A 23,066-nucleotide genomic window follows, 5' to 3' on the forward strand; every position below is an offset into this window, starting at 1 on the left:
GAAAGTACCAAACGTGAATGTAATATAACAAAAACAGATCACAATTGAGATTTATCTAATTTTAATCACATTGTCATATTTCCTTGATATATTATTTTATGTAATTTCACAATCTCTCAAATGATATCACATGATTTTCAATCCTTTAAATATAAGTAACAGTGCACAATATACTGTATTGAAAAAAATAAACTTTCTTTTAGATTCAAACAAGCCAACAGTGAGGCTGATGTCCCCCGCCGAAATCCATAAATATATAGATAACACATATTGATTAATGGGGGGTTGGATGGCCGAATGGTTAGCACGTGTACCCTGTATCATAAGGTCTGTCATCGAGTCAACTGATGTGGTTTCGATTCCCCACCTGTCCAACCTCATGGGTTTTCTCCGGGTCCTCCGGTAGCCTCCCACTGCTAAAGATCCCCACGTGCAAGCGAATTATTGAAATAAAATTTGACCATATGTTAGTCCTGAAATGACCTAGTTTGTATGGAGTGGACATTAAACCCCCTCTCTCGCTCTCTCTCTCTCATTGAACTCAGTCAAGACATTCACTTAATGAACATCTACATCAAGTTTAAAGATACATTATGGGAGATTAGATAACAAGTTGGCAATTCTCACTATAATAGTTACAAACTATATAATGTAAAGGCAATTTGCTGAAAATTTCAGTCAAATTGATCCACTATAAACCGAGAATTAAGCGATTGAAATTTCCACCTAGCCTCGATCATCATTACTAAAGTCAGTACAATAAAAAGCATAGTCTCGATTATACATTTATTGATTTAATCGTGAAGGGAAGTTATGCAGTAAATCGGGTCATAATCCACTCAAGATCGCAGGCTAGGGATGCCATCGAGAGTTGATTATGGTACGGATAAGTTAATTAATGTCTAATTGATAACTTAGATAACATTTCAAACCTAAAGATATACCTGCAATAGGCAGATTTAGCTCTTGCAAAATGTATGTTTAATCATTCTACCTCAATTAAAAGCAGTGTTGTTATTTAAGTTCCAAAGTCTTGACCAATCAAATTGCTTATTGCTACATAGCATAAGCAGGAAATGTTCAGTATCGAACTTAGTCAAGGTATTGATGTAATGAAACTATACAAGTTTCATCACTCTCACTTAATTAGTACTAAAGTTATCTTGTACCAAAGCATCAACCAATCAAATGGCTTATCTCTGCTTACCCTAAGCAGAAAATGCTCATCTTCAAACTCCATCAAGGCATTGACCTAATAAACACCTACACCAAGTTTGAACATTCTGGCTCAATTAGAAGGAAAGTTATTGTGTCCCAAAAAGTGTGACTGACGGACAGACCCATTTTAATAGTCCCCTGCTTTCTTCAAAAGGTGGGGGACAATAATATCAGTTACATATAACAACAAACTTAACAATATGTGGTCAAACACTAACATCACATTGATGACTTCCATTGTCTGAGTATTTTGGATGCTTTTTCTAATGTTTCATCTTCCTGTAAAATATAACATATATTGGGGTTAGGATGTTATAATGAAGTAGTATGAATATGAAAGCTTACAGTCACTGAAATAGTAATTGCATTGTATTTATTTTAATATATAAATTGAATGTACCATAACAGTTATTGCTAATACAAAAAATTAAACAGCGGCTGCCAGGCAAGATATACCCACATTTTGCAAGAGATGGATAGAGAACAAGTTAATAAAAGCCCTGTGAATTTTTGTACAATCACTTGAATCAGGGCCCATAATCCAGGAATTCATGTGAATATCAAAAGTGACAAGATCTTTAGGATATAAAGATATATTTTAGGTTTCATCAAATCGGACAAAAATTGTGACCTCTAGCGTGTCCACAACCTTCATATTACATACATTTATACTATTTGCGTTAAAGGAGCAGTCATTTTGTCAGGCACTTTTGGTTCGATTTTTACAAAATTCAAGCTCAGTCATCATCAGTGTGTAATGGTAATATATGGAAACAATTTTTAAAATCGGATAAAAATTGTGACTTCTAGAGGGTCCACAAGCTAAAAACGTGATTTTTCGTACAATCAGGGGCCATAATCCAGGAAGTTACTGCACGAATATCGAAAGAAACTGAGATTGTTGAGTTATAAGCATTTATTTCAAGTTTCATCAAAATCGGATAACAATTATGACCTCTAGAGTGTCCACAAACTAAAAACGTGATTTTTCGTACAATCAGGGGCCATCATACTATCAAACTAACGTTTGAAATATGGTGAAAAAAACATACAACCAAACTCCACATCCCCCCAAAAATTGGTTAATTTTACTACGATTTTATTCTTCAGTGGTTGTCATGTTTGTACAAATCTGTGTTCTTACCTTTATAAAACATAATCTAACATAGTTCTCTCCAACAGATTGGTGTTCTTTACAATAAAATGCTGATGGTGGAATAGCTGTTAGTTTCTGTAAGAGAATAAGTCTATTTGAATCAAGGTATCTCTTCTATCAGTTTGGATGTTGAAAAAGAAATTTTGTACTTTTCAGTCCGGAATCTCCCGAATTCACAGAACTGCAATCAAGTGATCTAGAATTAATTTTTGTCACAGTTCTGCCGCAGAGGTGTTGGGAGTAGAATCATAACTTGGAGATACATTCTTATGCAGTCAGTGCATGCATTGTAGCCGAAACAAAATCCCCCTTTTCACTCGACTGCCATTTTGAACACAGCAGAGGGCAAAGTCCTCCATACAATTTTTTATAATCTAGTTGTTCATTAAACTATATAGGAAACCTCTGTGATACAGGACATAAAGGATTTTCTTAACAATTAAGGGGTCTGACAAGTTATTATAATTTTTCCAAAGGATATATGTATACTCAATTTGTAAATACTAATCAAACATACATACCTTATTTTTAGTCATCCACTTTACAAACTGGAAATCTTTAGGTTCATCTGCTGCCTCTTGAGATAGATCTATATCTAATATAACAAGACAATATTTTAACTTTATATAAGCAGAAGGCAATATGACTCAAATTGAGTAGAGAGAGAGAGAGAGAGAGAGAAATGGGGTTTAACGTCCACTCGACACAAACTAGGTCATTTCGGGACTAACATATGGTTTAATTTTTTATTTATTTCAATAAGTCGCTTGCGCGTAGAAGTCTTTAGCCGTTGGGGGAAATCGGAGGACCCAGAGAAAACCCACGAGGTTGGACAGGCGACCTTACTCCTTGTCACGTACAACCGGAGATTCGAAATCACGCCAGTTGACTCAATGATAGGCCTTATGATACAGTGCGCATGTGCTAACCATTCGGCCATCCAACCCCCCGATTCAAATTGAGTGAATATAGTGAAAATGAAAATTAATTTGGAAATCCCAAATAAATCGTATTTTGATTTACAGATGTGAAAAATCAATTTATAGTTTGTATTTAGAGTGAAAACAAGCTTTAAAGATACGTCAACATATTACAAGAGTTGGTCGGAAAACATTTTGACCTCTAGAGGGTCCACACGCTTTTCGTACAATCAGGGGCAATAATCCTGGAGATATGGTCTGATATGTTCCGAATTCAAACCGATTCTAGATCTTTGGGATATAAACATATGTTTTAAATTGTGATCCACAGAGTGTCCACAAATGTGAACAGCATAATCCGTCTGCATAAGAATGGGGGTGTATAAAAAGCATAGAAAGTTTGGTACACTTACTTAATCCTGTTATATCAGCTAGTAAAAAATATCCTCCTTGTGGTATTACAGGCCACATTCCCATCTCTGTCATTAAATTAATTAATTTATCTCGTTTTGGTTCTAACTCTTTCGGTAACTGTGAGAAATAACATTCTGGTGTTCCCATTCTCTTTAACTCGTGTTCAAATCCTACTGCTGTAGCTTCCTACAAAATTTACAGAGAGTTCTTTACTTTGCTTCTAGTATTTAGAAGATGCATGTGGGAGGAATTTTGTTTTTTTGCCACAAGGAATAATATCTATAACATGATCACCTATAGATATTGGATTTCAAAGACAAATTTGTTTACTCTTTATCAATCAGTGTCACACTCATACATGTTGATTTTTACCCCCAAATCTTTGTTTCTGTCGCCAATAACAAAACAATTATTGATACATGTACATCATATTTATTTGTAAATGGCTTCACCATTCACATCATATTGACCTCAAGTTAACTAAATGCCATTGAGCTTGATAGATGTAGGTTACTTGTCAAAATATTGTGCTTGTGTAATAAACCAGTGATAATTTACCATAAAAACTGTGTTTTGTTAATCGTTTCTTAATTACCTAATGTCACTTTAAAGATTACAAAGTTACAATAATATTAGCATGTATTATTTTACCTGTAGTATTGTTGGACATGTATAATTACAGTTCTGATGCATAGTTTTAGCACCAACTAATATATCACTTGGTCCTATAGTCCATCCTAACTTCCAACCAGTAGCACTAAATGTTTTACCAGCACTGCCTATTGTTAATGTTCTCTCCCACATACCAGGTAATGTAGCTAGAGATAATATAAACAATAGCCAAGACATTAATTTCACCAACTTCATGTTTTACTTTATCTTGATGTATACATGATTTAATTATTTAGTAGATGTTCAAGTTAAATAGATTTAAATCTGGTTATTGAGATAATCATGATACCTGATCTAATCAAATGAGACTGATGTCACTCGTCTCAATCCTAACATACATACAGTACAATCATTAATTACTTGCAGATTTATCTGTTTTTATAAACCTATAATGGTAAATCTCTTTGATCTTTAGGGTATATTCTATGTCCGGAATAACTTGCGGTCTGAAAGTCGGGGTGACTTTGAATATATACAGGGGAATTTGGGGTTATTCTTCTGAAAGTTTTTCTTTAAACCTGCAACAGGTTATTCTTCTAGGGTAGGGTTTTTTTTCATAAGAAACGATATAAGGTTTTTCTGGGATATTCTCATTTTATGTACATAAAGTCCTTGACTTCGGTTATGCTAGAGAAGAAAGACTTCAGAAAAAACCCTTGAAAGAAAAACCTCAGCCTGTCGGCCTCGGTTTTTCTTTTTGTCTGGTTATTTTCTTCAGTCTTTCTTTCCCCAGCATAACCTTAGTCTCATGCTTTATTATACACATAAAGCATGAAGGAACCAAATTGCTTACCACCCACCTTAACCAGAGAACAAAATGCTTATCATCAAACTTAGTCAAGGTAATTGATGTAAGAAACTATGAACCAAGTTTTAAAACTCTTAAAATCAGAGTCATAGTTTTCCAAAGCATCGACAAATCAAACTGCTTTTTGCTGCTAAGTTTAAGCAGAAAATGTTCACCATCAATTTCAGTCACCCTAAAGAACATCAACAACATGTGTGAAAATTCTAGCTCAATTAGAAGCACAGACCACCATCAAACTCAGTCAACCTAATGAATATAAACAACAAGAGTGAGCATTCCAGCTCAATTAGAAGCACAGACAGCAGGAAGAGTTAATAGTTCTTTGAAAGCTGGGGGTAAAAAAAACCATTATACAACAACTATTTACTCCCTGTCTTACCTATTTTAATATGTTTATTATCGTCAAAAACCAACCATTCGTAAACTTCATCAGATATACATATAACATCATATTTAATACATAATCTTGCTATTACATCTAATTCTTCTCTTGAAAATACCTATAATATACATAAAATACAGGTAAAGCCATACTAAAATGTAACAATTTCTGTAGGAAATAAGACCATTTTTTAAAAATATATCACAAATTTAAGTTGCCTCATAATATACAGTAGCAAGTGTTAAGGGTATGTGGTTAAAAAATATATGAAGTACCGATTTACTTTGGACATTCTCCACTGACATTGTAACAGTGCAAGTTTTAAAAAAAAAATCAACTAAAAATCCTGTTCCAAGCTTCAATAATAAAAATATGAACAGAAAGACAACGCTACAAAATATTAAAGATATTTTTTTAAAATTTCAATTGGTTCTTCCTTATGCTGCAATGAATAACCACACCCAGTTTCTTGTATTACGTTCACTAGTGAAGTGGGAGATTACTCCAGGGTTTACAATCAAATACTTTTGAATTTCGATATTCAAATGACCAAATCAATAATCCCAAGAAAAATGTCAAAAATCTTCCAGAGCTTTGACCTGCATAATGTTTACAACAAATTGTTGACATATTACGGATGAAGACAGAGACAATATATCTCCAAATAAAGTGCATCAAAATTGAATACCTAAGCTTTATTCATTTGGACGGACGTAAGTGTTGAAATTTTGTGCTGGTCCCTAAAATACCTTATTGCCCAGGTTGTACACCTAGGTTCAAACTCCAGGAGAGTCTAGTGCCCCTCTCGCCCACCCTTGTCTAATTAGAAACATTACAAACACTACATATGGGTAACAGGAATACTTCTTATTGTTTACCTTGCCTAGAGGATTATTTGGTGTATTAATAATAATTGCTTTTGTCTTTTCATTAAATTTACTTTCAAGCTCTTTTTCATCCAATTTCCAATCAGCACTAGATGTAGCCATGGATACACCAGTTTTAGTCTGAAATTATGGTATGGTATAATAATTGTTATTGATTTAAGCCTGAAATAAATATGTTTTATGATTATTACCTATCATTCAGTGAACTTGTACAAGAATGGCTAATCATCACAGGGTGAATGACGCCTTAAATATGCAACAAGAATAACCTCCAACCCATCATCTATCAGGTATATGCAAAAGAATCCGATTTAGTTAAAACTCAAATGATTTAACAGTGTAAACAAAGTTTATGGAACACACTTAATATTACTAATAATAGCAGTCCCCCTCGCCCCATTTTCCTAGATATATATATACAGTAATAATTACTTACTGGACGTAATGGAACAAATACTGGTACACCACCTGCTACTTTCACCATTGGGTCATAACAGTCAAAAAATGGTTCTATTATAATCACCTGTAAATATAACATCCATTAAAGCAGGAAATTTCCACATACGCATATATCAAATGAAGAAATTAGTTTTATTCAGGGAAATATATGTTAAAGAGGCATTATGTAAGAATTGGATAAAGAGCTGACCATTCTTGCTATAATAGTTAAAATAGATAATGAAAAATAAATATATTGAAAATTTCCGTCGCATTACTTTATTCTGATCAAAGTTATGAATGTTAGAAATTTTGACAAGAAATATACTAAATAGTCTTGATTGACAAGTACCATTACTACAATAATAATCAAAGTCTCAATTTTCCTGAGGTCTACAGAGTTGATTTTGAGCTTGTCAGGTGAATAAATGTCTAAATAATAATTTATTTAATATTTGAAGCTAGAAAAAAGACTTGTGATTGGCAGATTTAGCTTTTGCATAATACATCTTTATTAAATATAACTTTAAAAACATGGGAATTATAAATTATTTAATACATTAAACTTAAACTTTAGAAACATTACCTCATCTCCATCATTAATCATTCCTTGTAACGAACAAAACAAGGAACCATAAGCACCAACCGATATCAATATTTCTGACATAGGGTCTATCTTTCTTTCCATAATTGGAGAATATACATCGGCTATTGCATTCACTAATCGAGGATGTCCCTATAATTAATTAACAAATATACATTGATTCAACTAATTAATTTAATAGTCCATTATCTTTCACTAATCAAGAGTGTTGCTATAATCCATCAATATACACATCAAATCAATTAAAGCTACGTTCCCAGGAAAGTATTTATCAGGTGGTTATTTCCAATAAAAGTATGGTAATTTTGGTATATATGGAAAGTAGAAATATCCAATCTTACTAGAAAAATACTGGATTCGGCGAAAAACACTCCTGGAGCGCATATAGGACAAAAATGTAAGGGTTTCCCTAATCCTCAGCCGGACAATTAGGAGTGTCTGCACGCGGAGATTGAACGCTTGATGTACATTTTGATAAACTTTATGAAGAATTAGACTACAACACTTTCTAAGATAAAAATAATGGAAAAGACGCAGGCAGTGGATAATTCGAAAATTTAATTAGGCTTCGATATTTGTAATAAATAGTCAGCGATTAAAGACAACATCGTCTTGTGTATGCAATGAATTTTCCTCTGACTTGCTTGCGTTGCTAGGTACCGAGAGAGGTAAGTCACGTGACACAAACATGACCTCTTTTGATCGATTTTTTATTCACCGACAATTGCAATGTATTGAGAAGGATTTGAAGCAAAATTATGATAAATTAATTAGTTTGAATATGTTTTGAGTACAAATATATCATCAAATCACCCAATTTGTACCCGGGAATGTTTCTTTAATTAAATATTCCATTATCTTTCGATGTCCCAATGATTAATCAACATATTCTTCAAATCAATTAATTAATTAATTATTTAAATGTTCCATTTTCATTCACTAACCGAGGATGTCTCTGTACACCAAACCAATTTTAATATTCTATTATCTTCCACTAATCAAGAACGTCAATATATATAATCAACAAAAACATCAAATCAATTAATATTCCACTATCCTTTATTTCTCAAATGCTTCTGAAGTATATCTGGTAAGATATCTAACAACTATGACAAGAGCATCGCTAACGCTGCAATATACGTCCACATTCCAGCTTTGATTGATATGGTACTTTTTAAAATGAAGAGAATGAAATATGAAATGGCTGTAATATGATCAGAGGCAAAGAAGGCTAGGCGTCTGGTTTGTTTTGCCAAATTTACAGAAATGAAATGAAATGGGGTTTAACGTCCTACTGTTCTGCTCCTATACTGGGCTAATGAAGACGGGCATACGCCATACAGTGTGCTATGAGGGAAATTTTGCCCGGGCAGCGGCACTATCGCCTACTCTTATATCGAATTCCAACTGCCAAGGGATCTTTTACGTGCATTCTAATGTATACACGGGACCTCGGTTTTTCGTCTCATCCGAAGGACTGGACAGCTGTCCTTGTCAGGCCCTCCGTTCTGCACCACTGACAAGGGGAAACCACGTCGGAAAATCCAGATGAACTTTCTCGGCCAATGCAGGGATCGAACACCCGACCTCCAGGCTAGCGAGCCAGCGTCTTAACCACCCAGCCACCCCAAATTTACAGACAAAATACTAACAATAAAGTGGGTGTGACACTGCCCCAAGAGGTCGGGGCAAGTATCAAAATAAATAGTTGCTGTCTTTATGGTATAAGGAATAAATATGCAAAGTTCCAAGATGATCCATTCAGAATTGCAGCCTGTAGACGATAAATACAAAAATTGGGCATGGCTCTGCCCATGGGGGTTGGATATGGAAACAATATAAATAGTTGCCGTCCTTAGGGTATAAGGAATAAGTACTCCAAGTTCCAAGATAATCCATTCAGAATTGTGGCCTTTGGGCGTTAAAGGGAAAATTGGGCGTTGCTCTGCCCCTGGGCATTGGGGCATTCACCAAAATCAATAGTTGATGCCCTTAGGCTATAAGGAATACATATGCCAAATACCAAGTTGATCCATCCAGAATTTGGGCCTGTAAACGATAAACATAAAAATTGGGCATGGCTCTGCCCCTGGGGGTCGTGACATGCAGTTGTCGTCCTTAGGCTATAAGGAAAACATATCCCAAGTTCAAAGAAATCCATTAAGAATCGTGGCCTGTAGGCAACTCACAGAGACACAAAGAAAAAATGGGTGTGGCTCTGCCCCTGGGGGTTGGGCAATCACCAAAAAAATAGAGGTCAGCCTTAGGGTATAACGTATAAGTATAAAAAAGTTTTCAAGATGATCGATTAAGCATTGCAGGCTGTAAGTGACATACAGACACACAAAAAGAAAATGGGTGTGGCTCTGTCCCTGGGCATTCACCACAAACAATAGGGATGTTCCTTAGGATAGAAGGAGTATGCATGCAAAGTTTCAAGGTGATACGTTATGAAATGTGGTCTGTAGATAACAAACAATGAATACAAGAAATGGGCGTGGCTCTGCCACTGGGGGTCGGGCATGCACCAAAAACAATAGGATCATCCTTAGGGTATAAGGAATTCATATGAAATTTTTTCAAGACGATCGATTAAGAATTGTGGCCTGTAGGCGACAGACACACAAAAAGAAAATGGGCTTGGCTCTGCCCCTGGGGGTTGGGCATGCACCCCAAACGATAGGGGTGTTCCTTAGGGTACAAAGAATAAGTATGCAAAGTTTCAATATGATGCGTTAAGAAATGCGGCCTGTAGACGACAAACAAACAAATACAAGAAATGGGCGTGGCTCTGCCCCTGGGGATCGGGCATGCACCAAAAACAATAGGGATCATCCTTAGGGTATAAGGAATAAGTATGTAAAGATTCAAGATGATAACTTAAGAATTGTGGCCTGTAGGCGACACACAGACACACAAAAAGAAAATGGGCGTGGCTCTGCCCCTGGGGGTTGGGCATGTACCCCAAACGATAGGGATGTTCCTTAGGGTACAAAGAATGTGTATGCAAGATTATAAGTTAAGAAATGTGGCCTGTAGACGACAAACAAACAAATACTAGAAATGGGCGTGGCTCTGCCCCTGGGGGTCGGGCATGCACCAAAAACAATAGGGATCTTCCTTGGGGTATAAGGAATAAGTATACCAAGTTTGAAGAAAATCCAGTAAGAATTGCGCCCTGTAGGCGACACAAAGACACACGAAAAGAAAATGGGCGTGGCTCTGCCCCTGGGGGTTGGGCATGCACCCCAAACGATAGGGATGTTCCTTAGGGTACAAAGAATGTGTATGCAAAGTTTCAAGATTATTAGTTAAGAAATGTGGCCTGTAGACGACAAACAAACAAATACTAGAAATGGGCGTGGCTCTGCCCCGGGGGGTCGGGCATGCACCAAAAACAATAGGGATCTTCCTTGGGGTATAAGGAATAAGTATACCAAGTTTGAAGAAAATCCATGAAGAATTGCGCCCTGTAGGCGAACCACAGACACACACACACACACACACACACACATACATACATACACACACACACACACACAGACAGGGGCGACGGCATAATACGTTCACATTATGAATGTGGACGTATAAAAATCAATCAATTCCACAAGAAAACCTATCTACCGTAATAACCAAAACCGTATGGGTTCTTGTTTTTTTCCAGAATGAGACTAATTGTGTTATATTAAAATACAATTCTAACGCATAAGTTGATGGTGGCAATCTGTGTTTATATATTCACAGCATTTGAAATATGTGGATTTAAAGTATGTTTTAAAAACAATCCTGTTTTAGTTAAAGCAAGTAAATATCTTTGCTTATAACAAGTTACTAAAGCAACTTGTGACTATTCCGAACAGTTTTCATAATCATAACTGAAGGAGCAGTAATTCACCAGTTCAGAGAATTTAAAATTTATGTCGGGTTTCCGGGTTTTACCCAATAAATCTATTAAATATAAAGTATACTTACATAACCTCTAGTATACTGATTCATCAGATAATTGCCATTCGCTGCAGCATCTTTTAGGGCATCTAATAAAAACTGAGGAGGCTGAAAGTCTGGAAAGCCCTGCAAATCAAAAATAGAAAGAACTGAAGACTGGTCAAAATGTAATCGGGTTAAAACACCAGTGCAATCAAAACAGCAAGCAACATTAAACAAGCCCTGACATGGAATCCCCAAAACAAGGAAAGCTGAGGCCATCGGCAGAATGCCGTGCATGAGGATCTGACATCAGAGAGACAGAAAGTAATTGAAGAATAAGACCCAGGATGGAATAATTACATATTTCGGACACCTAATTGTATAAAAGCATTCCATATTTATGTTTCATAATGTGCAAAATTTAGAAACACGTTAAAAATTACCTGTCCCAAGTTTAAGGCATTATGTTCAAGAGCCAATTTAGAAAACTCCACCCTTAAACAGAAACAATTGAAATCATTACTACATATAGATGTAAGTGCATTGCAGTATAATACATAATACAATAACATATTACCAGTATTTTCACAAGTTCAAAACAAATGATTGCTGGTCATCAGTACCATATGCAATAATTGAGGAAGTTTCATAATGGATGTTTCAAAACACATACTCGAATCATTTGAATATAGGCATATGAGGTTGTTTGACTTTGAGGGGGCACAGGTTTGGCTAGTTACTTTAGTATCGGTGTCTGATAGAGGCTAGCCTCTAACCTCTATCAGAAAAAGAGAGAGGGAGAGAGAAATGGGGTTTAACGTCCGCTCGACACAAACTAGGGCATTTCTGGACTAACATATGGTTTATTTTTATTTCAATAATTTGCTTGTGCATAGGGGTCTTTAGCAGTGAGAGGAAACCGGAGGACCCGGAGAAAACCCACGAGGTTGGACAGGCAACCCTACTCCTTGTCACGTACAACCTGGAATTCGAAACCACGCCAGTTGACTCAATGACAGGCCTTATGATACAGCACGCACGTGATAACCATTCAGTCATCCAACCCCCCAACCTTCATCAGACATTGTTACTAAAGTAACCTTACTTACAGTGTTTCGTTTGATTAGACATAATCCCACTCAAAGAGGGATTTCTCGGGCCATTGCTTCAGGAATATGCATGTTTGGGTGTCTGAATTTCTTTATTTTTGCCCGAATACATCAATAAGTTTCATTGAAAGAGATAATTATTGATAATTTTAGTGAGAGTCTTTTTTATTACCATAGATAGGAATATTAGTCTTAAACTGAATTTGACATGACCCCGCCCCCAACGTTCAAAAAGAGTGGAATAGACAAAGGGCAATGATACTGCCCCCTTCACCCCTCCAGTCCAGAATTTTAAACATTATAATGATGCTAATTACCATAAACTCTTTTGTGATTCTAATAAACGCCTAGATATACCATGTTTACTGGATGCCATTCTCTAAAATCAACAATAAACAAAATTATGTCATAATAAACATTTCAACCTCATTAACATACAAATAATGGTAGCTTTTTCTGTCTATTTTCAGATTTCAGAAATTGATTATCTTCAAAGCAGTACCATATATAATGTTCCTTTATTTACGAATTTTAGTCTATTTCAATAGCTAATATTATTGATTTCCTTGAGACAAAATTACATTTGTTTTAATTAACATAATAATGCACCAAAATATCTGTTAAAATATCCATGAAGAATTATTTGAATTTGAATACTTATGAAAGTACTATTAGAGACAGATACTCAGACTAAATTATCTTTTATAAGACTCAAGGACAGACACTGATGTAAACTAATGACAATAACACAAAATTATTGTGTGGGCAGATTTTAAAAAGTATTGAAAACACAAAATATGAAAATAACTGCCTTCAGATATAACGATACATTAGTTAAGAATTTAATAAAGAGTTAGCCATTCTTGCTATAACAGTTCAAAAATAGATGATGAAAAAAGAAAATATTGAAAATTTCAGTCAAATTACTTTATTCTGAAGAACGTTATTACTATTGGTAGTTTTGACTAGAAATAGGCATCAACTGTCTCTGCACTTTCTCCGAGAATTGCCGATCGTTTGATTGACAGACGATAACTCAACCCACATATTATCGATTATCAAGTAACATTTTCAATGGTTACAGTACCCTCGATTGTCGGTCCTTTTCTTCGGCAGTCTCCACGAATGAGTGACATCAGTGATTAACAGTAAATGTTAGTTTTGTTAGCCATTCATTGATTTAATTATTAAATGGACAACTGTTCAAATCCAAATTATAATCTGTATCCAAGACGTCCGAGGGTCTGCAGCATTGATTTTGAGCTTGTCATGTAAATAAAGGTCTAATAAATAATTTCTGTAACATTTGAAGCCTAAAGTAAGATTTGCAAGAGGCAGATTTAGCTATCAACTAATGTATCTTTAAGATTTCGTTTTGAAGCAAAATTCTGACATTTGGCTAATATATCGGTGTACTTATATTATATTAAACAAGTATATAGTTAGTCTATAACAAAAAATTGAATATTTATTAAACAGTTTTAATAATTAATTAGAATTAGTTAGAGAAAGGAAAGACGTTACGTTTTTTATTACTCAGTTATACACATCTCTCTGTATAAATACCAATGTTCATGTATACTCATTTTCTAGTAATTTTGAACAGATCAAAATCTGTTCAAAATTACTAGAAAATGAGTTTAATAAAAGTTCTTGACCCAAATTTGATCAAATTTATATTGTTGCATCATGCCTGATGATGTGTCACATGTAATATTTGGATTTTGGCTTTACAACAAAAAAGTCAAGTTCTCTGCCAGTTGCTAACTGTTCTTGCTCATCTTATAACAGCTGATTTTAAATAACAATATTTTTTAAAAGGATTTATGTATTTTTTAAATGGAAGCTATTTAGATTCATTAAAGTCTCTGAAAATCATTTGAGGGATTCTCAGTCCATTTTGAAAGTTTTAACTCTAAAGGAACATCAAAAAATCCCTTTTGCTATTTACAAAGACATGATGAATTGAAAATTTTGTAACACGCGGCATCCTGTACAGACAATATAATCTGGATATGATCAAAACAGACATATCGGTAACCAAAACAGTCAAAATTCACATCAGTCAAAACAACCTACAATGTGGTATGTCCAATTTCACACAATTATTGACCTGCTATGGTCTAACACATATCACAGACCTTATAATAGCCTATATAAAGAAGTCACCACCATCTGTAAGTTTTGGTGAGCCTCTTTTTAATTTGATTCAATCCATGCCCGGGAAATATCTTCTACTGCCGATATTTTGTTTTTGATGCCTTAATTAAATGTTACATAATCAATGAGTACATTTTAGCATTCAGTTGTCGAATATTTGATATTTCCCAAAAATTGCAAATCATGGCTTAAAAAATGTCTTGTTACTTACAATAACCTTTACACAAGATTACCACAACCAAGCTAATTCCAGTCTTATATGAAATGGACACTAATCAACATAAAGTATATATTCACCAACAAGATCTGGCCTACTTAAAATATTGCAAACCATCTGTTGCAATCATAGATGGAGTCAATTTTAAATATGATTTAAAACATCAATAAACTTTAAACAAACATAGTTTGCCAGTTAAAAGGTATAATGACAATTACCTATTCCAAGAATAGTCATGGTAATACTGGGAAGGTAAAGATGTATAATTCCTTGTTCATGAATTGTTCTATGATTATTAAAAACTTGAAAACCTGTAAGCTTTCCATTATGCATTACTTTGAAATTTGATATTGAGTTCTACCTGTGTAAGGGTTTGAATATTGCTCTACGTGTAATTAATACAAAATACTGATTACAATTTACATGAGATAAACTTTATCATATACTGGTATAGTAATGTAAACTAAGATGACCAACAGTTTCTTACTGTACTAATACTACCAAATATTTTGTAAGGCTTTATAAAAAAACAACCTAATATATTTGTCATATTGAGACTAACATAAAGTGTATTTCTATGGTTATGTGCGAGGAGATTTTGACTGGACAGCAGCATTTTTCCTATTCTTCTTTGAATATTTAATACCAATTTGTAATGTACATGGAATCTTGTTTTTTTACCATCTGGCATGACTAAGACACACTATTGAACCATTGACATTCTAGCAGGGAGTCTATTGACTCTGTTATCCCAATCTGCCTAGTAATATTTCAATCCCCATCTGTCCTATTCAATATATTTTGTACTTATTACTTAGGAAGGCATCTAGGTGAAGTTATAATAACAAGAACATAAATGAACAATTTTACAGGTTATAATTATTTAGAAAAATACCTTTAAAACTAGAACTACAATACCAAATGGAATCAATATGTTAATATTTGAAATCCTTTGGTCATATACCTCCAAGACAAGAACCTATGTAGAGCATACAGTCTTCAAGATGAGATACTGTATGTAGTATAATTTACTATAAGTATGAAGTAACATGTACTACCTATGATAAATTGTATGATAAAAATAGATTAAACTTTAAACTGTTATTCTGATTAAGAGACAAGTTTATATTAATTTAAAGTAATTTCTTGTATAGTTATTCGGCACTACATAAGGTAATGAATCAGCTATGATGTCACATTCATGTTTGAACCAATGTTATGAAATTTTTATAATGAAAAGAATTTGGTGCTGTAAGATAAATTGTGCAATTATTATAGTAATTAATGAACTGAAAATCGAACCATATATTATATATATATATTCAAAAGTTTGTCACCATCTGTGTCCATCCACCCAAACAAATTATAATCCTATTTTAATGAAACCTAGCATGTAGCTTTGTATCCGCAGGCCAAGTTGGTGCAGAAAAGTAATATGTTAAACCTAATGTTATTTCTATCCACGAGCTATCTGATAAGTGAAAAGTTCAACAAGATTTGTTAATTTTCTGCGGAATTATTTCCCATAACTAAGTCAAAAATTTTGAGTCAACATTTTTGATGAGATTTTAATAAAAATTGATGAATGGCTACAAGACTTCCATTTGAGAAGATTCTGTAAAGTTAGAATCTGGGGTAATTGGTCAATTATATGCCTGAACTTGAAAATTGAAGAATGGAAAAGTCTGATTTCTCAATTTTGTCCTTGAAAATACTGGAAATGAAATCGATATGATGACACAACACAATCTACAGTTATTATCCCATTTTGATTAAATTGCAATTTTTGTGTTAACAGATGTGCCTTCAATAAGAAATGGAATGTTATGGAGTTTAACATATCATCACAATATTTCAGTCATTTTGAGAGTAACAGATGTTTATTTTGTGCCAAGGGGGGCATCAAATGGACACAAAACCAGAACCAACTTTTCTATAGTATAATTTTGCATAGAATGCGATGCTGAGGGGAGTCCAGCCATGAAACTATTCAATTGTTTTTTTGCACAACTAGTTTCATTATGTATAGCAAACGTTAAAACTAAATTGGAGAGATTTTGATTTGACAGTTTTTCCATATTTTTGAAATAGGTTTCAAAGTGTTTTGGTTCTGTTATGCAAGATCTTTTTCGATGTTCCAAAGTAAAGATCGGTGCTAAGACCACCTAAAGATAAATTTTAAATATTCCTATTATTAATTAGAACAGGTTTCGCTTTAGTTTTTATATTTTACGTTGACATTTTATTGTTTCAAATCTTCCTAGTGCAAAAACGGAAAACTTGACCTTTTGACACCCCCCGCTGCACTGAGCCAGACTAATAGGAAATAGTCCTATAAATCGTAAACTGTACATGGATTAAATTATTATAATTAACACACACTAGATTATCCCATTCCTATTAGATAAGACTACTTATTAAGAGAACTATGCTCCAAGATGTCATATCAATATTATGGTAAACCATAATTAATTAAACCATAGAAAGGTAATAAGATCTTGACAGACCATAGTGACAATCCAATGCCCAGAATGTCTTTACCTCCACTACTGAAGTCCCACTGGCATTTTCATCAGATAAGTAAGCTTATGTTAAATTAGGAACACACAAAGCAAAGATAGGTTGCCAGGCAACGAAACATACGCCCACAGCAGCTAAATCGTCCGGGCAGTCAACAAGTGTTGTCGCATATTTTTACTTCTTTCGGTAATGAAACATTTATAATACACTAAAATCTGATTAAGAGTAACAACTCATGAAGTAATTATCAGAAAACCATTAGAATTTGTTTGGTTTTTATAAAGTTCTGCCCCATGCTAACGTTTAGTATACAAAAACTTTTAATATCATGGATTTAGCTGTTTAAGTCATAAAAATTCATTGAAAATCATATACTTGTTCGTCTCAAGCTCTTAAACTCTGTGTATCAATCTGAAGTCAACTCTGGCAGTAATTATCGGAAATCGCTGAAAATCAATAGGCTTCTTCATTTCATGACCTTAAACACTGTGTATAAATTTAAAGTCCATCGGATATTAACTTTGGCCTTTAGAGCGTCCACAAGATTTTTTGAAGTGATCAAGGGCCATAACTCTGGCAGTAATTAACGAAAATCGCTGAAAATGAATAGACTTCTTTTGTCTCATGACCTTAAACACTGTGTATAAATTTAAAGTCAATCGGATATTAACTTTAGCCTCTAGAGTGTCCACAAGATTTTTCAAAGTGATCAAGGGCCATAACTCTGGCAGTAATTATCGGACATCGCTGAAAATCAATAGGCTTCTTCGTTTCATGGCCTTAAACACTGTATATAAATTTAAAGTCAATCTGATATTAACTTTAGCCTCTAGAGCGTCCACAAGCAATAAATTGTGGACGCCAGATCGCCGGACGGGGGCGATGACAACATACAACCACATTTCAATGTGGGCGTATAAAAACCATGTAACTAAAACCACAAAACTTCCCACTATTCAAATTAACCCTTTTCTAAAGAACATTAAACTATCTTTCATGCAATAGACTGATTAATCAATCAGCGAAAATAAAGATAAAAGCAAAAACTACTAGACACAAATCAAATTTTAATGGTTTAAACTTACTTTTTGACAAATCTGTGGTTTACATGAAATTATGACAGAAGCAGAAACAGGCAAGATTGTTGTTTGGAGGCTTGAAAGATTTTTGTTTGTTTGTAACAAAATTCTTCTAAACATTCTGTCAAACTACAATTTTATAATAAAATATAAATCTTAGTATTAATGCAGAATAACAAAAGAAAATACTGCAGAGAGAAATGGATTGTTTCATCCACTAGGTCATTTTGGGACTAACATATGGTTTTAATCGCTTGCACGTAGGGTCTCGCGGTGGGAGGAAACCTAATCACCTATGAGGTTGAACAGGTGACCCTACTCTTCCTCACGTATAAGTGGAGAATCGAAACAGCGCCACTTAATTCAATGACAGGCCTTAACCCTTGCCGGTGCACGTGGGGTCTCTGTGGACCCCATGCACATGTTTTATAGTGTTTTGTAATAACTACTGGGCATTGCTTTCTGAAATTTAGTGACTTTGTCTCCTATACATTTTTACACGTAGCGAAGAGTTCGGTATTCATCTGCTTCCCACATGCAGAGTTCTGTTAGAGAGAAATGGGGTTGGTCACTTCAAGACAAAATATGGTTCAATTTTATTTCCAAAATTTGCTTGCACATAGCAGTCTTTAGCAGTGGGGGAAACTGGAGTACCTGGAGAAAATCTGCAGGGTTGGACAGGCGACCCTCTCCTTGTCACGTAGCCTACAAGCTGGAGTGGAATCGAAATCACACCACTTGACTTTATGACAGAAATTAAACACTAGACCATCCAACCGATTCCACCACCCTTCCCCAACTATTCTTTTAGTCAGTCAATTATTCTACTTAATTAATTTGGACAATGAATGTCATATCATATGTCCTTGTACTTAAAGTTTAAGTTGCATCAAGTTACTTAACACATGTAGGTCTACATGTTTCATGCACCTATTTCTTGTGACCCATTCAGTATCTAAATACTATCCATAAATTGACAACCTCCATGATTTTGGTTGCTGATCATGGACTAAGAATACGATATTTGTTGGTTTATACTCTGAACTCCAAGGAATCGCGGAGTAGGTAAGATTACTTTAAAGGAGCTAAAAAAAAAAAATAATCGCTAGTATTTGGGAACTAGAAATTGACAGAAAAGGGTCGCACACATATATAATAATGTACTGTAATATGAATGTATATAAACTGATTTACATTCAATCGTTTCTGTTTTTACTGTAATTTCTAATCAGTTATGTTCGGCAAAATCCACCAGAAGTCTCAATCGAATGGTAATCTCTGACGTCTACACCGATAGTATTTATTGTGCATGCTCTCCAGATAAAAATATGGCGTCATAGTTTGACATGACTTGTGGAATATGTCTAGCCTCGTTCTTTGAGTTCCTTGTTACAAATGGCGCTGAAACGCATTATGATTAACATGATGCCTTTATCATGTACACGATTTGTGTAGGCACTGTAGGCCCTACAAGTAGCCTACCAATGGTAAAATGTTTATTTTGTTTTAAATATTGATATCAGAAGCCCATCTTTTCCCATCACAACATCAATGTTGATTTAAATTGACAAATAATTCGTGTTTTCAATGTCGAAGACTTTGGATGATACTGAGTTAGAGACTTAGCTACTTTAAATTTAGGCTACAGTAAAGTTGGCAACTGAGTTGGGCAACAGAACAGGCACTGGTCCAATCTGTTACACATAGAATTACGAGTAGTAATATCTCTGTCAAAGATGACTGCCTTAACACGTGCCGTCACAGCACGCAGGGTCAATCATTGGCTGAATGGCATGTGCATTGTTTACATAAGACGTTACTGCTTCGGGCGGAATGCTGCCTTTTAGTCATTTTAATACCCATTTACACTAAATAGGAAATAATTTTTACCTACAAATACGTCAAACGCCTTTATTTATTTTCCCAATACATAAAAAAAATGTTTTAGAATTTAATTTGTCGCAGGAAAAAAGTTAATATTTCTGGCTCATTAATTAACACGCATCTTTTTCTGTACTATAGGGGCAATGTGAATATGGTACCCTAATAAAAACAAGTCCACAAAAAATTAGTATGGACTGACTTTTTTTTTTCAAATTAGTGCTGAGGTGGAAGTTGACCACCCACTTTATCAGACAGGGTCAAAATTAGAAGGTTGCTATTAAACCATAGAATGCAATCTGTGCTTAAAAAGGGTGATAAAATAATACGTGAAAACCACAATTTCACCCATAAAATGACTATTTCCAGTACAGTCCTTTTTAGCGACATCAGTTTGTAACCACTTCAGCGTGTCACTTCTTGCCCCTAGGGGGTGTCATACCATAAGTTTGATCAAAAACTTCTGTCCGCCCCTCGCCCTCCCATCATCTTACTCTTAGTACTTTTTGCGATTTTTGCCTGGTCTTCTTGGGGATACACTCTTAACACAAAGTTTGTATACCATTACGAAACGTTGTACACCCTGCCATTTGTTATTTCTAAGACTTTTTTGGGCGTTTGTTTATGTTTAAAGGAGCTAAGTCGCTAATATTTGGGAGCTAGAAATTGACACAAATGGGTCGCAACGCACACAATAATGTAATATGAATGTATATAAATTGATTTACATTCAATCGTTTTTGTTTTTACTGTAATTTCTAATCAGTTAGGTTCGGCGAAATACGCCAGTATTCTCAATCGAATTTCAATCTCTAGCGTCTGGTTTTTCCAGTCTACGCCGATAGTATTTATTGGGCATGCTCTCCAGATAAGAATATAGCGTCACCGTTTGACATGACTTGTGGAATATGCCCAGCCTCGTTTTTTGAGTCTCTTATTACAAATAGCGCAATACCAATTGTAAAATGTTTATTTTGTCTTAAATATTGGATATCAGAAGGCCATCTTTTCCCGGTAAGATTACAACATCAATGTTGAATTAAAGCGAGAAATATTTCTGGCTCATTAAGTCGCATCGATGTCATCCTTATCGATCGATCAGTGATTGTAGTGGCCTAGCGAAAATTCACTGCTGATCGGTGTGCACGCAACAGTTTTGACAATAATAATAATATTTATAAGAATTTTAGCATGTTTTGTAAATATACCGTGCGCTGGGAACAAGCTATAATTCGTATCGAAATGTCTGATAGTATTTACCTTACTGTTGACCTATTCTTTTTCTGTAATTTAAAAAGTTTAATAATGGAATGTAATTTTAAAGACGTGTATCCTAAAATGACCTTTGACCTTGACCTTCATCAAACAACATCGTAGACTCGTCGTAACAGGGTACAGATCACAATTTCACTATATCATCTCCTCGTCCGGTTTTGCCTTCATCCCAAAATTTAGGTTTAATGCTTTCTACCACAGATGGAGCAAACGGGCAAGTCTTCCACAAAAAAAACACATACACGATTCACCACGGTTATGTCGTTGAGATAGCTTACGCAAACTGAAAGTAGCAGGCTTATTTTTAAACGTGATACTGATAGAAGGTACTACCATCAGATAATTCATTCAATCATCGATAGATAACTCAATTCAATAATAGCAAGGAAACCCCATATTATTACTTTGCTCTGTTCGCCCCCCCCCCCTCCACCATATCTATTTATTTGTTTTGTTCTTTTCTATAAACATTATTTTATTTAATTTTAGAATTGGGAACAGGCAAATAAATACTTGATAGTTCTTAATATCTTCACCAGAAACAACGCCTAACTCGTGATTAAACGAAGTCTAATTTATGCATGGTTGAATCGGAAGATAATAATAATAATAGAGTCAAATATTTCTAAAATAGTAAAAGCTACTGGTGCGGCTCTGGAGATCTGCTCCGAACATCACACTTCTCACAGATTAAAACCGCTCTTATTTTAAAGTAGCTAAGTCTCTAACTCAATATCATCCAAAATCTTCGACATTGAAAACACGATTTATTTCTCGCTTTAATTCAACATTGATGTTGTGATCTTACCGGGAAAAGATGGCCTTCTGATATCCAATATTTAAGACAAAATAAACATTTTACAATTGATATTGCGCTATTTGTAATAAGAGACTCGAAAAACGAGGCTGGGCATATCCACAAGTCATGTCAAACGGTGACGCTATATTCTTATCTGGAGAGCATGCCCAATAAATACTATCGGCGTAGACTGGAAAAACCAGACGCTAGAGATTGAAATTCGATTGAGAATACTGGCGTATTTCGCCGAACCTAACTGATTAGAAATTACAGTAAAAACAAAAACGATTGAATGTAAATCAATTTATATACATTCATTTTACATTATTGTGTGCGTTGCGACCCATTTGTGTCAATTTCTAGCTCCCAAATATTAGCGACTTAGCTCCTTTAAACATAAACAAACGCCCAAAAAAGTCTTAGAAATAACAAATGGCAGCATGGGTGTACAACGTTTCGTAATCGTATACAAACTTTGTGTTAAGAGTGTATCCCCGAGAAGACCAGGCAAAAATCGCAAAAAGTACTAAGAGTAAGATGATGGGAGGGCGAGGGGCGGACGGAAGTTTTTGATCAAACTTATGGTATGACACCCCCTAG

The 23,066-nt window shown here is 34.7% G+C and overlaps 1 protein-coding gene across 3 annotated transcripts; it reads right to left on the reverse strand.

Annotated features, from left to right (window-relative positions):
* Positions 1–44: 44 nt before the first annotated feature.
* LOC126829212 (kynurenine aminotransferase) lies at positions 45–21,752 on the reverse strand. 3 transcript variants are annotated; one of them, XM_050559000.2, is made up of 14 exons: positions 21,653–21,743; positions 18,518–18,640; positions 12,853–12,914; positions 11,870–11,921; positions 11,472–11,570; positions 7,482–7,631; positions 6,894–6,980; positions 6,449–6,577; positions 5,568–5,688; positions 4,360–4,526; positions 3,708–3,894; positions 2,896–2,969; positions 2,363–2,449; positions 45–1,497 (listed from the first exon to the last, which is right to left on the reverse strand). In XM_050559000.2, the coding sequence occupies exons 2-14, from the start codon at positions 18,629–18,631 to the stop codon at positions 1,438–1,440; spliced, it is 1,389 nt and encodes a 462-aa protein (XP_050414957.1). In that variant the 5' UTR covers positions 18,632–18,640; positions 21,653–21,743; the 3' UTR covers positions 45–1,437. The 3 variants fall into 3 exon arrangements, with proteins under 3 accessions (XP_050414957.1, XP_050414958.1, XP_050414959.1); XM_050559001.2 differs by lacking the exon at positions 18,518–18,640 and having other exon boundaries at positions 21,653–21,752; XM_050559002.2 differs by lacking the exons at positions 18,518–18,640; positions 21,653–21,743 and adding an exon at positions 14,907–14,997.
* Between the last annotated feature and the right edge of the window lie 1,314 nt (positions 21,753–23,066).

The sequence above is a fragment of the Patella vulgata genome, chromosome 1 (assembly GCF_932274485.2).
Source record: "Patella vulgata chromosome 1, xgPatVulg1.2, whole genome shotgun sequence".
Lineage (NCBI taxonomy): Eukaryota > Metazoa > Mollusca > Gastropoda > Patellidae > Patella > Patella vulgata.

What these genes read in the sequence shown, in the direction of transcription:
- LOC126829212 (XM_050559000.2), bottom strand. Translation starts at nt 18,631, where the DNA reads ATGTTTAGAAGAATTTTGTTACAAACAAACAAAAATCTTTCAAGCCTC. An exon ending in TATTTGTTCCATTACGTCCA is followed by an intron (nt 6,578 to 6,893) that starts GTAAGTAATTAT and finishes CCATAATTTCAG; the next exon opens with ACTAAAACTGGTGTATCCAT. An exon ending in CATGTCCAACAATACTACAG is followed by an intron (nt 3,895 to 4,359) that starts GTAAAATAATAC and finishes TAAATTTTGTAG; the next exon opens with GAAGCTACAGCAGTAGGATT.